This window comes from Oncorhynchus tshawytscha, linkage group LG16 (genome assembly GCF_018296145.1).
Source record: "Oncorhynchus tshawytscha isolate Ot180627B linkage group LG16, Otsh_v2.0, whole genome shotgun sequence".
Classification (NCBI taxonomy): Eukaryota; Metazoa; Chordata; class Actinopteri; order Salmoniformes; family Salmonidae; genus Oncorhynchus; species Oncorhynchus tshawytscha.
This window is the reverse complement of record NC_056444.1, coordinates 73,730,768-73,743,095: the sequence shown is the minus strand read 5'-3', so window position 1 is coordinate 73,743,095 and position 12,328 is coordinate 73,730,768. Positions and strand designations below refer to the sequence as shown.

The window sequence follows — 12,328 nt, the reverse complement described above, 5'->3', positions numbered from 1 at the left end:
TTTTCATAATTTGGGCTATCTGGCATCCTTAGGGCGTCCATATCCTAAACCCTAACTTTAACCATTTTAAACGTCAACTTCGATGCGGGTATGGACGTCCCAATGATTCCGGATGGCACCGACAATAGAATAAATATCAATGAGTTTTTTTGCAATGTGATGATGTCACTACGTTGCGACGCTCAATCGAATGACACGTACAGTTAGTAAACAAGGATAGATAGAAAGTTGTCGAAGGAAATAAAAGACAAGGAATAAAGCTAGCTGGCTAACTACTGTGCCAAGTACGTTATTATTACAATTTTTTTCGTTAACGTTTTATGCTGCTTTAGCTAACGTAACTCTTAGAGTTACAATTCTGGCTAAGTAATGTTAGCTAGCTAGTGTAGCTAGTTAACTAACGAACAGTCAATAATCGTTGGTTACGTTAAAATTAATCTTTGTAATTTCCTTGTTTTTAGATCTGCCAAGATCTCAGAAACCTGTCTCAATATGAACGTGTTTGACCGCAGCATCAAATTGGATGTTCTCCTCAAGTTCTCCCAAATGTAAGCAGCACTCTTCTGTCAAATTTCTAATGCAGATAAAAATGCTCTGTATAATGCAGAGACATACCAATAAATTAATCTGTCGTTTTCAATGGGAATAAATGAAACACAGTGGATAGAACAAGTAGGGAGCTGGGCAGAGCCAAGCACCAGCTAGCGAGGTCGTATTGGCGCGTTCTAGCATGTATTTGCATATTTCCTTTAGCAAAAAATAATTCCGTGAAGTGCGTGTGTAATAACTCAATTCGCCCATACACTCCTAAAGAACGCACATTTGAAACTTTGACAAAAGGTCACGTTTACAAAACTTGGTGCACTTTTTAGTTTTGGAAAAATAACTATAGGGAGATCTGGCTTTGCTTTGATGAGAAAATCAGCTGAATGCCTGCCCAGTTCCATCTCGCTCCATACTCTCAAACTGCCAGACACTGACTGGGCTTCATCTTCTCACCATATTTGGTGGGAAATGGAAATTCCAACTGGATGCTTCAGAATTATATACATCCGGTGAAACATTTGACAACTTGTTCTGTCCATACTTATGGTAGCTAGCTAAATGACTAACGTAACATGGTTAACACAATGCTTTTCCCAGTTCCCAATCTACCCAGTTACACCTGAAGAATGTCTACTCCAGTTTGGCAGTTTGCATGTTCGTGGCTGCAGCAGGCTCCTACGTCCATGTTGTCACACGGATCTTTCAGGTAAACAGTAAGCACACTACCCGATAATAGACACATTGATAAATACTTGGGGTGAAACGGTATGTCTATTCGTATTGAACCGTTCTGTACAGGGTGCACGGTTCGGTACGCACTGCGAACCGAACAATACATGAATCATATTATAGCTAGGAAAATATATATCATTGTAAAAAATATATTATTGCATAAACCAATAGCGTATAAATTAACGTGGGAAAAATATCCACATAGTAATAAAGTTGTTATAGTTGTCGGCAGCTCAGCTCATTAGTTATTTCACTCCAGCGAGAACAGAGCTGAGAGACCGTCGTAGCAGCATTTCGTTTATGAAGGAATTAGCAGCTAGCTAAATGCAAAGGAGCAACATGGCAAGCTTTGGCGAGCCAGAACTAGAAGACGCCCCAGTATCATGCATGTCTGCCGTCTGGGAACATTTCAGGTTCCCTGTAAACAATAACGGGGATTTCCGACGAGTGGTGGATAAAACTTCTACAACATGTAGGCTCTGTTCATTACTGATAGCCTATTAGAGTGGTGGATAAAACTTCTACAACATGTAGGTTCTGTTCATTACTGATAGCCTATTAGAGTGGTGGATAAAACTTCTACAACATGTAGGTTCTGTTCATTACTGATAGCCTATTAGAGTGGTGGATAAAACTTCTACATGTAGGCTCTGTTCATTACTGATAGCCTATTAGAGTGGTGGATAAAACTTCTACATGTAGGTTCTGTTCATTACTGATAGCCTATTAGAGTGGTGGATAAAACTTCTACAACATGTAGGTTCTGTTCATTACTGATAGCCTATTAGAGTGGTGGATAAAACTTCTACAACATGTAGGTTCTGTTCATTACTGATAGCCTATTAGAGTGGTGGATAAAACTTCTACAACATGTAGGTTCTGTTCATTACTGATAGCCTATTAGAGTGGTGGATATTACTGATAGCCTATTAGAGTGGTGGATAAAACTTCTACAACATGTAGCCTCTGTTCATTACTGATAGCCTATTAGAGTGGTGGATAAAACTTCTACAACATGTAGGTTCTGTTCATTACTGATAGCCTATTAGAGTGGTGGATAAAACTTCTACAACATGTAGGTTCTGTTCATTGCCGATAGCATATTCGAGTGGCAATACGAGTAACATGACTACTCATTTGGGCCGACATCACCCCGAAATGCCAATCGGTGGGACTAGGCGAAAAAAAATAAACGGCAACCACTTCTCCCCACACAGCCTCTGGCAACAATATGCGTCCGGTAGGGCTAAAGAAATCAAGCAAAATTCATAGCGGCAGATATGATACCCTTCTCTGTGGTAGAGAATGCGGGGTTCAGAAACATGTTTAAATTGGTCGAGCCGCGCTTCACTATTCCTTCCCCGTACACATTTTGCCCAGACATGAATACCTGTCCTATACAAAAAAAACACCAAAAAAAACAACTTGAGAGAGAGTTGTCAGAAACGCTGTCTGTTACTCTAACAACAGACAATTGGACGTCTAGAGCTATCTTACTGTAACGGCTAATTTCATTATGGCATAGTGAGAGATAAAAAGCCACGTCCTTTAAACACGTCCTCTTGAGAGTAGTCACACCAGGGAAAACTTTGGGGAAGAGCTAAGGGAAGTAGTTGCAGTGTGGATGTTGGAGAGGGATAGTGATTCCTGTGACCACTGACAAAGCTAGAAATATTGTAAATACAGTTGCACTAGCTGGATTGAGGCCACAAATAGGATGCTTTGCTCACATTATTAATCTAGCATCTCAAAAAGCAGTATCACCTCCTGTTTTCAAGACAAAACAGGAGCTGTTGGAGCTGCCAAACTACAAACTAATCCAAGATGCCACTACTTGATGGAATTCAAGCCATGACATGGTTGAGAGATACCTTGAGCAGAAAGTCACAGTGTATTCTACACTGACTGATCAAGCTGTGAGGAAGAATGTCAAAGATATTGTGACTTTGTTTGAAAATGACCTAAGACTAGCAGAGGAAGTTATCAAAGTGTGCCTCTCAAAACAGTCACAACACTTATATGCACTGAGAGCATTCCATCAGTTTCCGGTCTATGAAAACAATGATCCTGAAATCAATGGTGGCATCTGATGAAGATGAACCCGCAGTAAGGGATGTCAAGACTGCTATCAGAGTTAACCTGGAGCCTAGATATGCTGACCCTGGTGTCCAAGACTTCTTACACAAGAGCACCGCTTTGCTGCTCGTCTGAGAGTCTACAATGAACTCACAGCAGAGATGGTGACCAATATACAACAGGTATTGTATTTATTTTGTTAATGTGACATTTATTATTTTATTAATTAGTGATTTTACAATTAATTATAAAGTAGTAATTGTCATAGTTGACGCAAGAGCACAAAAAAGAGCTTTGAGGACACCTCACCCTGGGTGAACTTGATGGAAGATTTGGGTTTAGATGATGCATAGACACAGCCACCAGAAGCACTGCAACTAATAATAGCACTGCCACCTCACGACACAACCACCCGAAGCACAGCAACTAGCAACTCGCACTGAAGTGCCGCTTTAAAAATAAAATTCAGAGCATGGGCTGACTTGGTCCTGGAGAAAGAGTATATAAGAAGCATGCTTTCAATGGAAAGGCATGATAGTGCTACTTGACTTTTCACCGACAGATAGCTCGTGATACTTCAACTATCATCAACCTAAAAGGTAAATATCTGACTTTCATACTCTAGAACAATTGTATCTCTTGACTTCTGATTTCTGAATGAGACATACTGAGACTGCTACCCAGTACACTCCTTGTGCTGAATACATCTACCTCCTAAACTGAGTGGATAAATAGCAACAGTGGTGTTACAAAGGGTCTTGATCTCGAACCGTTCTCTTCACTAATCACTAAATCATAGTACAAACTTCTAGTAGGAGAAACAGATACTGAGTGATTGGATAAGCCTCTAGAACAATTGTGAGTGGAAGAACATACTCTTTGGAGACCAACCAGGTCAACCTACACTAAGGTAATTAACCGCTTGTTGTAATACATATATAAGGTAATTAACAGCTTGTTGTAATACATATATAAGGCATTAATAGTAGTAAGTGTTTTGACGATGTTTGATGTTATAGATTAAGGACCAGAAAGAAACTGTAATAACGTGTACAACTGTGTGAACTGCAAACATTGAATAAAAAGTAGAAACTAGACCCAAAACCCTAGGGGAGAGAACAGCTCTGACACTCCCAATCTAGGGAAACAAGTCTAGTTTCTACACTAAAGACAATATGATGGTTTGGACAGAATAATCATTTTATTGTAACAGGTATCCTCTATATTAATACTCAAGTAGTATTAGTCGACGGACATAGACTGTAACTCGTAACCAAGGTATAGCTTACGTGAGTCTGGATATAAGAGCATACAAAGGGAAAGTAAAGCAAGAGGTACTCTAAGTCTGATTGATATTATCTAAGATAATCCCGAAACCAGCCTAACGGCATCACACAAGGCTGATCTCTGAATAAAGGGCAGGATACATAACCAGGTCAGTCCGGCGGATCTAACAGTCACCTGTTAGCCGGGTGACATTAGAACTTGAGTGAGAAGACTTGTATCAATCTCGACGGGGGTACCTTAACGGTCCTATAGCAAAATCCCCTACCGCGACACAGTGTCTGATATATATATATATTTCTAACAACAAATCATATTTTGAAAGCCACTTCAGAGATAGTAATTCTCATCTAATTTAATTCTTCAGGGCTAAGCCACAGATACCACAGGAGCCAACCCCTCTCCAGAGACCAGACGACAGGGGTTCTCCTCCAGAAAAGAAGTCTGCCATGGCTGAGCTTTTTGGGGAGTTGTTCACGACCCAGGAGCAGGGAACCAAGTCAAAGGTCAAGGTCATAGAGGAGGAGGTGACCTCATACAGGAAAGTGGACTGTATTAACCTGGATCCACTTACATGGTGGAAGACCAAAGAGTTAATATACCCTCATGTTGTCATGTTAGCAAGGTGCTACCTGGCTGTGCCTGGGACCTCTGTCCCTAGCGAGAGGGTGTTCTCCACAGCGGCTGACATTTTCACAGTAAGCCTATCTGTGCTCACTGCAGATAATGTGGATAGACTAATCTTAAAGAAAAACTTGAACATTTGATAAAAATGTTTTGTGTTTTGTTTTTTCTCGAGTAATGTCTCAAGTGGTCCTATTTTGTTGAAGGCACTGCTATGTGACTTAATGTTGATATATGCTGCTGGACTATGCACTCTTGTTGAAGTTCTGTTTTAAATTACTATTTTATTTCATGTGACAAGGCAGACACTGCTGTTTTTTGTTTCCGTCTGCTCCTGGGAATTCAAGCTGCCCTGTTTACTATTATAATACATGGAAAATCTAAATAGAAATGACATATTTCTCAGGCATTTATTTTGCCGATGTATCAAAACCGTATCGAACCATGACACCACTGTACTGTATCGTACCAAACCGTGAGTTTTGTGAACCGTTTCACCCCTAGTAAATACAGTAATGTTCAGATAGATTTTAGGCAATGTTGAAGCTATAACTACTAAAAATACTTCGGGCTTTATCCTATTCCTCTAGGGTGGGTTGCTGACTCTTCTGGGTTCCCTGGGCATGGTGGTTTGGTTGTCCATGACACCACACAACCCAGAGACCGAGAAGAAGAGACTGGCTATCCTTGCAGGGTTTGCTTTCTTCACAGGTAAACTCAGGGCTTTAGACAGACAATTTTGGCTGTTATTGACTGTTAATTTGTCAGTCATTGGAGGGGAAAAAAACTCATTATTAAACAAGTTGAATCCTGGATGCTGATTAGTTGATAGCAGGGAGTTAGTTATTCACCACAATCCCCAGGTAATGTCTGTTAACAGTTACATTTTAAATGTATTAATGCGCATCCACTGTCCCATGGCACAGCCAGGCAATTCATCAACTTTGTCTCCCCTGCAGTCAAATTGACTTTTTCTTTCTCACCAGGTGTTGGTCTTGGACCAGCAATGGACTTTGTCATCATCATTAACCCAAGGTAGAACATTGAAGCCTATGTGCTATTAAATATTTTTGGAAATAATTTCTTAGGAATATTTGTTATTCAATTGAGTCAAGAAGACTGTCCTTAAATTGTGTGTATATCTATCTGGTCTCTCTCTAGCATCATTGTGACAGCCTTCCTTGGAACCTCAATCATCTTTGTCTGCTTCACTCTCAGTGCCCTGTATGCCAAGCGCAGGAGCTTCCTCTTCCTAGGAGGTACAAAGATGTAATACGCTATTCAGTAGCATAGTTATTTATCTGTTCTGGTCATAATATCTTAACTTACTTGAATAAACACTTTTGCTCCTTGAGAAGCACAAGTCATTCACAAATTTCACAGAATTTGTGTTAATTTAGTCAAGATATAACCCCCCAAAAATCTTGAAACGATGTGTGATTTTTCCTCTTTGACATGTTTGTTGTCTTCTCAGGTATTCTGATGTCTGGCTTGTCTGTCTTGTTCCTGGTGTCTGTGGTGAACATGTTCTTTGGATCAGCGATACTCTTCAAGGTAGCCTAAATATTTAGAGCCATCTCTTACTACTTGGATGTGAAGTGATTCCACTCGTAAATTTGGAAGTGTATAATATAATTGTGTGAGGAGGTCTCAGCAAGGTGACTCAGATGTAACATGGCTCTTCTCTTCACTAACAGGCTCACATGTACCTGGGTCTGGTCATTATGTGTGGCTTTGTTCTGTTCGACACTCAGCTCATCATTGAGAAAGCAGAGAACGGAGACAAGGACTACATCTGGTAAAGCTTTATAACATTTCACCAAATAAGCAGTTGTAAAACTTTTTACTTGCTGATGTATTAGAATGAAAGATAATATAACGTCAATGAAATTAAGTCATTGTTTTTCTTTTGAAAGGCATTGCGTGGACCTGTTCCTCGACTTTGTGACCATTTTCAGAAAACTCATGATTCTCCTTGCCATGAATGAGAAGGTAATTTTGTTTTATTTTCCCCCAAAGACAGATTATTAATCTCATGTAATGTTTACTTTTTCTCATACTAGCACATTTCACAATATGCAAATGGTAATATTTTATATTTTCAGGACAAGAAGAAAGAAAAGAAGTAGATTAAATAAATCCAGTTGAAGTTTCAAATGAAAAACGATCTGTGACAAGGAACAGAACCAGCAACAAAGCCTCTGTCTGCAGTGCTGTTGGTGCTTTCACTATTTGTCATTCTTGGTACTTTTTGTCCATTGATTTGAGCTTGCAAGAGGTTATAAGGTTGTATTTTAGGCTACTGCTGCAGTGAGAATGCTTGTCCTGTAGGGGGAGTGGTTGTTCTATGAAGATCTACATAACAGAACTGAACTCTTTGTGCCATTAAAAATAAAAATAAAATAAAAAACATTTTTTCAGAAGGCCGTTTGAGCTTTTGGAGATTAATCATAGTTTTATGTTCTAATATATGGATTTGTTAATGCTATTCCTCTAATCTGTTTAGTTTAGGGAAGGGATGTGACAGACATCCTGACCTGTTACATCTTTATCAAATCACATTTTGTCACATGCACCGAATACAACAGGTGTAGTAGACCTTACCGTGAAATGCTTACTTACAAGCCCTTATTAACCAACAATGCAGTTCAATAAATAGTTAAGAAAATATTTACTAAATAAAACATAAGAAAATAACAATAACGAGGCTATATACAGGGGGGTGACGGTCCCGAGTCACAACTTCTCATTTTCCTCTTATTTACTACTTCACTGTGTTACGTTGAAGAAGAACGTATTGGTAATTCGGCTGACCTTTCATGAAGATGTACATTTGCATTTTATGGTCAGTTTGTGCGCCACAAAAAGGACTGGTCAAGGCTGTAGAATAAATGGATCAACTGCCGATGCGTTCTCGTAATATTTTTGTTATCTGAAAAGGCCTACTGTGAAAAACATACTTTACCAGTGATAACTTTGAATACATTTATCAAATTAGGTTAACTAAATGCAGTTTTCATTGCAGATATACATTTCAAGAGCAAGGTATATAGTATAATTTTATTTGTGCTTCAGTGAGAACACATGAACAAGAAATAATCAAAAACCTTTTTAAAAGAATGTTGACATCTTAGCTGTTCAAGATTATGACATCCAAAGTTAAACAATCTATTTTAGCCAGGTGACTGCATTTACAAGTTAACAAATAAAATGGACAATTACAAATATGCAGTTGATTTAACATAAAACATAAATACATAATTAATTGGACAATATTATTGCTGGCATATTACCTTCAAAGAATGGTCGGCTAAACTAAACGCTTTCTTGGCAGTTAGAGAAAATCTTAACCCCATCAACAAATAATTTGACATAAAATGAAATGTATTCAATAGTGAAAAATGAAGATCAAGATGAAGGATTCAGTACATTGGGTGTGCTGATAAAGATACGGATTTATTGGTAATGAGTCCTTGCATGTTCAGTGTTCCAGCGCTCTGTAGGTGAAGGTTGGAGTAAGACTTAATTAACAAGACATTCAATTTCAACATAAAATATTTTTTTTGTGTGGGAATGTTCGATATTGTCATCATGTGTATTACCTATTACTAAGCGATTAACTGAAATGTTAGTTATTTTTGTTTTCAAATGGACTGACATCCGTTCAATTATTTGAATTCCATTTAGTTGTTTTCTGACCTCAATGTCCACATTGCGCAGTTTCTCTAGCGATAAATCGGTTCAAGCCCGAACTGTGCAATGTAGTAGGGAGTTGTAGAATATTGAACTGTTGGAAAGTACATAATTTCGCGCTGAAACCGTGGTAATTAACTACAATGACCATAATACATTGCGCAGGTACTTGGCCGGTCTGCTTCTTTTAGGCATGCTACCTTAGGTTAGTGTGAGGCAGACAGAAGAATGCGCGATAGGGATAGAGAGCAGTTGCTTCCTGAGGTGTCTACATACATTATCTAAGTGATTGATAGTTGGTATTCAGCGGTCATAAAAATATGCCTTATTTATTTTGAACTTCTAAAATAGGGATTTTGTCAGCATAGGCAGCAGCTCAATAGAGATGAGATGACTTGGAATGGAATAATAAGGTAATATACACAACTGGAATATTTGATTAAATACATGTGAATACATGGTGCAGTAATGGGCAGTCACTTTCAAATGTAACTACCATAATTGGACTTTGTTTTATTCTGTGTTACAGCATTTAATTAGCAAAATAAATAATTGAAATCAAACTGGTATTATTTTTTAGTAATTGAACCAAAAAGACCTCAAAGTCCTAATCGCTCAGCACACTATTTCCATAATCCTACAATTATATAAATAGCTATTTTGGTTAGCAGTGTGTTTGTCCAATTCTCTCCTGTCATAAAACAGTGTTATTGTGAATAGTCTATCCTTTGGGTTGTAGTTATCCTGAGGAGAGGTTTGTCTTTCCAGTTAACCTTGAAACATACAGTAGCTGGTGAGAAAGCAAACATGAAAGTCTTAAGGGGACACCATCTTATCACAGTCCATATTCCTCTAAGGATGGTCAGCATCACTTGTACCCTTTTCACACTACTGAGACAAACTAAGCTGGGTCGGACCAAGCTGTATCCGGCTGGCCTGGTTACGCATCCGCCATAGTAGTTAGAACCATTCTGAAATGAACATTTTGGAATTGGAGCCAGCCCAATTTGGTTCAGGTTGGTACGATAGTGTGAAATGGGTATATCTTAGCACAGTCCATATTCCACTAAGGTGGGTCAGTTGGCACCATAGTAAGATCTGCAAGTCATCCCTGGCTGCCACAGGAAGAGAGGCTGTCGTAGAGAGAGTCACTGAGTGACTCGGGGGTCTCTAGGACCTGCGGGCGGCTGGGAGAGAGGGCTTCCTCAGGCCTCTCCCTCACCAGCTCCAGGCTTGTCTCCCGGCCAAGGCCCATCTCTGGGGCACTGGGCGCACTGCGGATCTTCCCCCGTCGGCTCAGCCCTGTCTGGGCCGGCACCGGCAGACTGCTGGGGTCCATGTTACGAGATCCAGAGGTACCACAGGCCTTCTATAAGGTAGAGAGGGAAGAGGAGGGAGAAGAGAGACTCAATAGTAACATGTCACAAATCCACAATACATTTTTAATAATCCTATTATAAATTAATTACATATGCAAAAATGGTTAGTCTGAAATGATCATGCTTTCAACCAACCCCTCTGAATGGGGATCCATAGGGGGCCGTCTCCACCTCTTCTTCCACAGCCAGGTACATCTCAGTGGGCCCTGCAGGGGTCTTCAGGTTGGGGAAGGTCCAGGTCTTGGAGCGGGGGGACAGCATGTGAGCTCCATAGGCTTCTGTGTCTGCAAAGGTTACAAAGTACATTTGATTCAGGATTATACTCAATGAAAGTCCATACATAAAGTACATTGTTAATGTATAAAAGTAATTTCAAGGAGAAATTTGCATTTTTTAAACCAAATCTATTTTTGATGTAAAAATGTTTTGAGAAACTTAGCCCAACCAGCGATGAACTTCCTCATCCTCGTTGTGCAGTATGGGGCTCTGGAAAAAAACATTAACAAATGCTGCAAAATCACCCATATATGTCCTTTTAGAAACAGAAATGCTCTCAGTATAGTGATGCAGATTTTTAGATGTTGTACACATGAAATTGTGTCATTCCGAACTTTATCCGCAACATTATATTCCATGTGCGACTCAAGCCATTTCCCCTACCCAGCTGTTCCATCTAAAAAATGACTCCACTATTATTATAAAAGCTGCCGACAAGGGAGGTGCAATAGTGATGCAGAGACTATGAAAATGAAATTCTAAGAACTCCGTGATTATGAATTTTACAAGACTCCCCAGGGATCCTAATAATCAATTAAAGTCTCTGATCTGTGATAAACTGTCAAAGTTATTGAATGAAGGGGAAATTGCAAAGACAGAATGAGTACATGCAAGTTGACTGCCAAAACACATCTGTCATATACACTCTCCCCAAAATTCACAAGAGCATGACGCCACCTATACCAGGCTGGCCCATTGTGAGTAGTAACAGATCTCTGACAGAAAACATTTCTACCTTTGTAGACCATTTCATGAAACCCTGGGTGTCCTCTCTCCCCACCTACACCAGAGACTATTTATTTTATACATCTTCTGAAAGCTGTGGACCACATACCAGAAAATTATATTCTGTGTACTTTTGATGTTACCAGTCTATATACTAACATCCCCTACCAGGGTGGCCTAGAGGCCCTCAAGTTCTGCCTCAGTGAACTTCCCCCTAATGCTCTACCCAGCACCAACTGTATTGTGGACTTGGCTGAACTGGTACTAACCTCCAACTATTTTCTCTTCAGAAGATACTTTTCTTACAGACCAAATTAACAGCGATAGGGAGCACTGTGGCTCCTAATTATGCTAAACTACAGTGCATTCTTAAAGTATTCAGACCCCATGACTTTTTCCACATTTTGTTACGTTAAAGCCTTATTAGAATTAAGTAGTTTTTTCCCCCTCATCAATTTACACAAAATACACTATAATGACAAAGCAAAAGCAGGTTTTTAGATTTTTAATTATAATATATATATATATTTTTTTACAAATATCACATTTATGTAAGTATTCAGACCCTTTACCCAGTACTTTGTTGAGGCACCTTTGTCAGCGATTACAGCCTTGAGTCTTCTTGGGTATGACGCTACAAGCTTGGCACACCTGTATTTGGATAGTTTTTCCCATTCTCTGCAGATCCTCTCAAGCGCTGTCAGGTTGGATGGGGAGTGTCACTGCACAGCTATTTTCAGGTCTCTCAAGGACATTCAGAGACTTGTCCCGAAGCCACTCCTGCGTTGTCTTGGCTGTGTGCTTAGGGTCGTTGTCCTGTTAGAAGGTGAACCTTCACCCCAGTCTGAGGTCCTGAGCGCTCTGGAGCAGGTTTTCATCAAGGATCTCTCTGTACTTTGCTCCGTTCATCTTTCCCTCGATCCTGACTAGTCTCCCAGTCCCTGCTGCTGAAAAACATCCCCACAGCATGATGCTGCCACCACCATGCTTCA

General features: G+C 39.7%; 2 protein-coding genes and 1 long non-coding RNA gene across 8 annotated transcripts in view; 2 read left to right on the top strand and 1 right to left on the bottom strand.

Annotated features, from left to right (window-relative positions):
- The first annotated feature begins 151 nt into the window (after positions 1-151).
- On the top strand, positions 152-7,685 carry LOC112216334 (probable Bax inhibitor 1). Its single transcript, XM_024376245.2, has 10 exons — positions 152-284; positions 462-548; positions 1,144-1,252; positions 5,853-5,973; positions 6,249-6,297; positions 6,424-6,521; positions 6,737-6,816; positions 6,960-7,060; positions 7,179-7,254; positions 7,368-7,685. Exons 2-10 carry the CDS (start codon positions 493-495, stop codon positions 7,389-7,391), a joined length of 714 nt encoding a protein of 237 aa, XP_024232013.1. The 5' UTR covers positions 152-284; positions 462-492; the 3' UTR covers positions 7,392-7,685.
- LOC121839635 lies at positions 1,259-4,999 on the top strand. The gene is made up of 3 exons (XR_006079110.1): positions 1,259-1,812; positions 1,981-2,154; positions 2,300-4,999. It is a non-coding gene; the product is annotated as an uncharacterized LOC121839635 (long non-coding RNA).
- A 618-nt stretch (positions 7,686-8,303) lies between the features above and the next one.
- LOC112216333 (nck-associated protein 5-like) overlaps positions 8,304-12,328 on the bottom strand; it is a 30,713-nt gene continuing 26,688 nt past the window's right edge. For all 6 annotated transcript variants that reach the window (XM_024376244.2, XM_024376240.2, XM_024376242.2 and 3 more), the window contains 2 exons: positions 10,470-10,618; positions 8,304-10,324 (listed from right to left, as the gene is read on the bottom strand). In XM_024376244.2, coding sequence (XP_024232012.1) covers positions 10,061-10,324; positions 10,470-10,618 — 413 coding nt within the window. In that variant the 3' untranslated portion in view covers positions 8,304-10,060. The remainder of the gene's footprint in view (positions 10,325-10,469; positions 10,619-12,328) is intronic.

Excerpts from the sequence above, each read along its gene's own strand:
- LOC112216334 (XM_024376245.2), top strand. The coding sequence starts at position 493 with ATGAACGTGTTTGACCGCAGCATCAAATTGGATGTTCTCCTCAAGTTC. Across the intron at positions 6,817-6,959 it reads GATCAGCGATACTCTTCAAG|GCTCACATGTACCTGGGTCT; the intron begins GTAGCCTAAATA and ends CTTCACTAACAG. Across the intron at positions 7,255-7,367 it reads TCCTTGCCATGAATGAGAAG|GACAAGAAGAAAGAAAAGAA; the intron begins GTAATTTTGTTT and ends TTATATTTTCAG.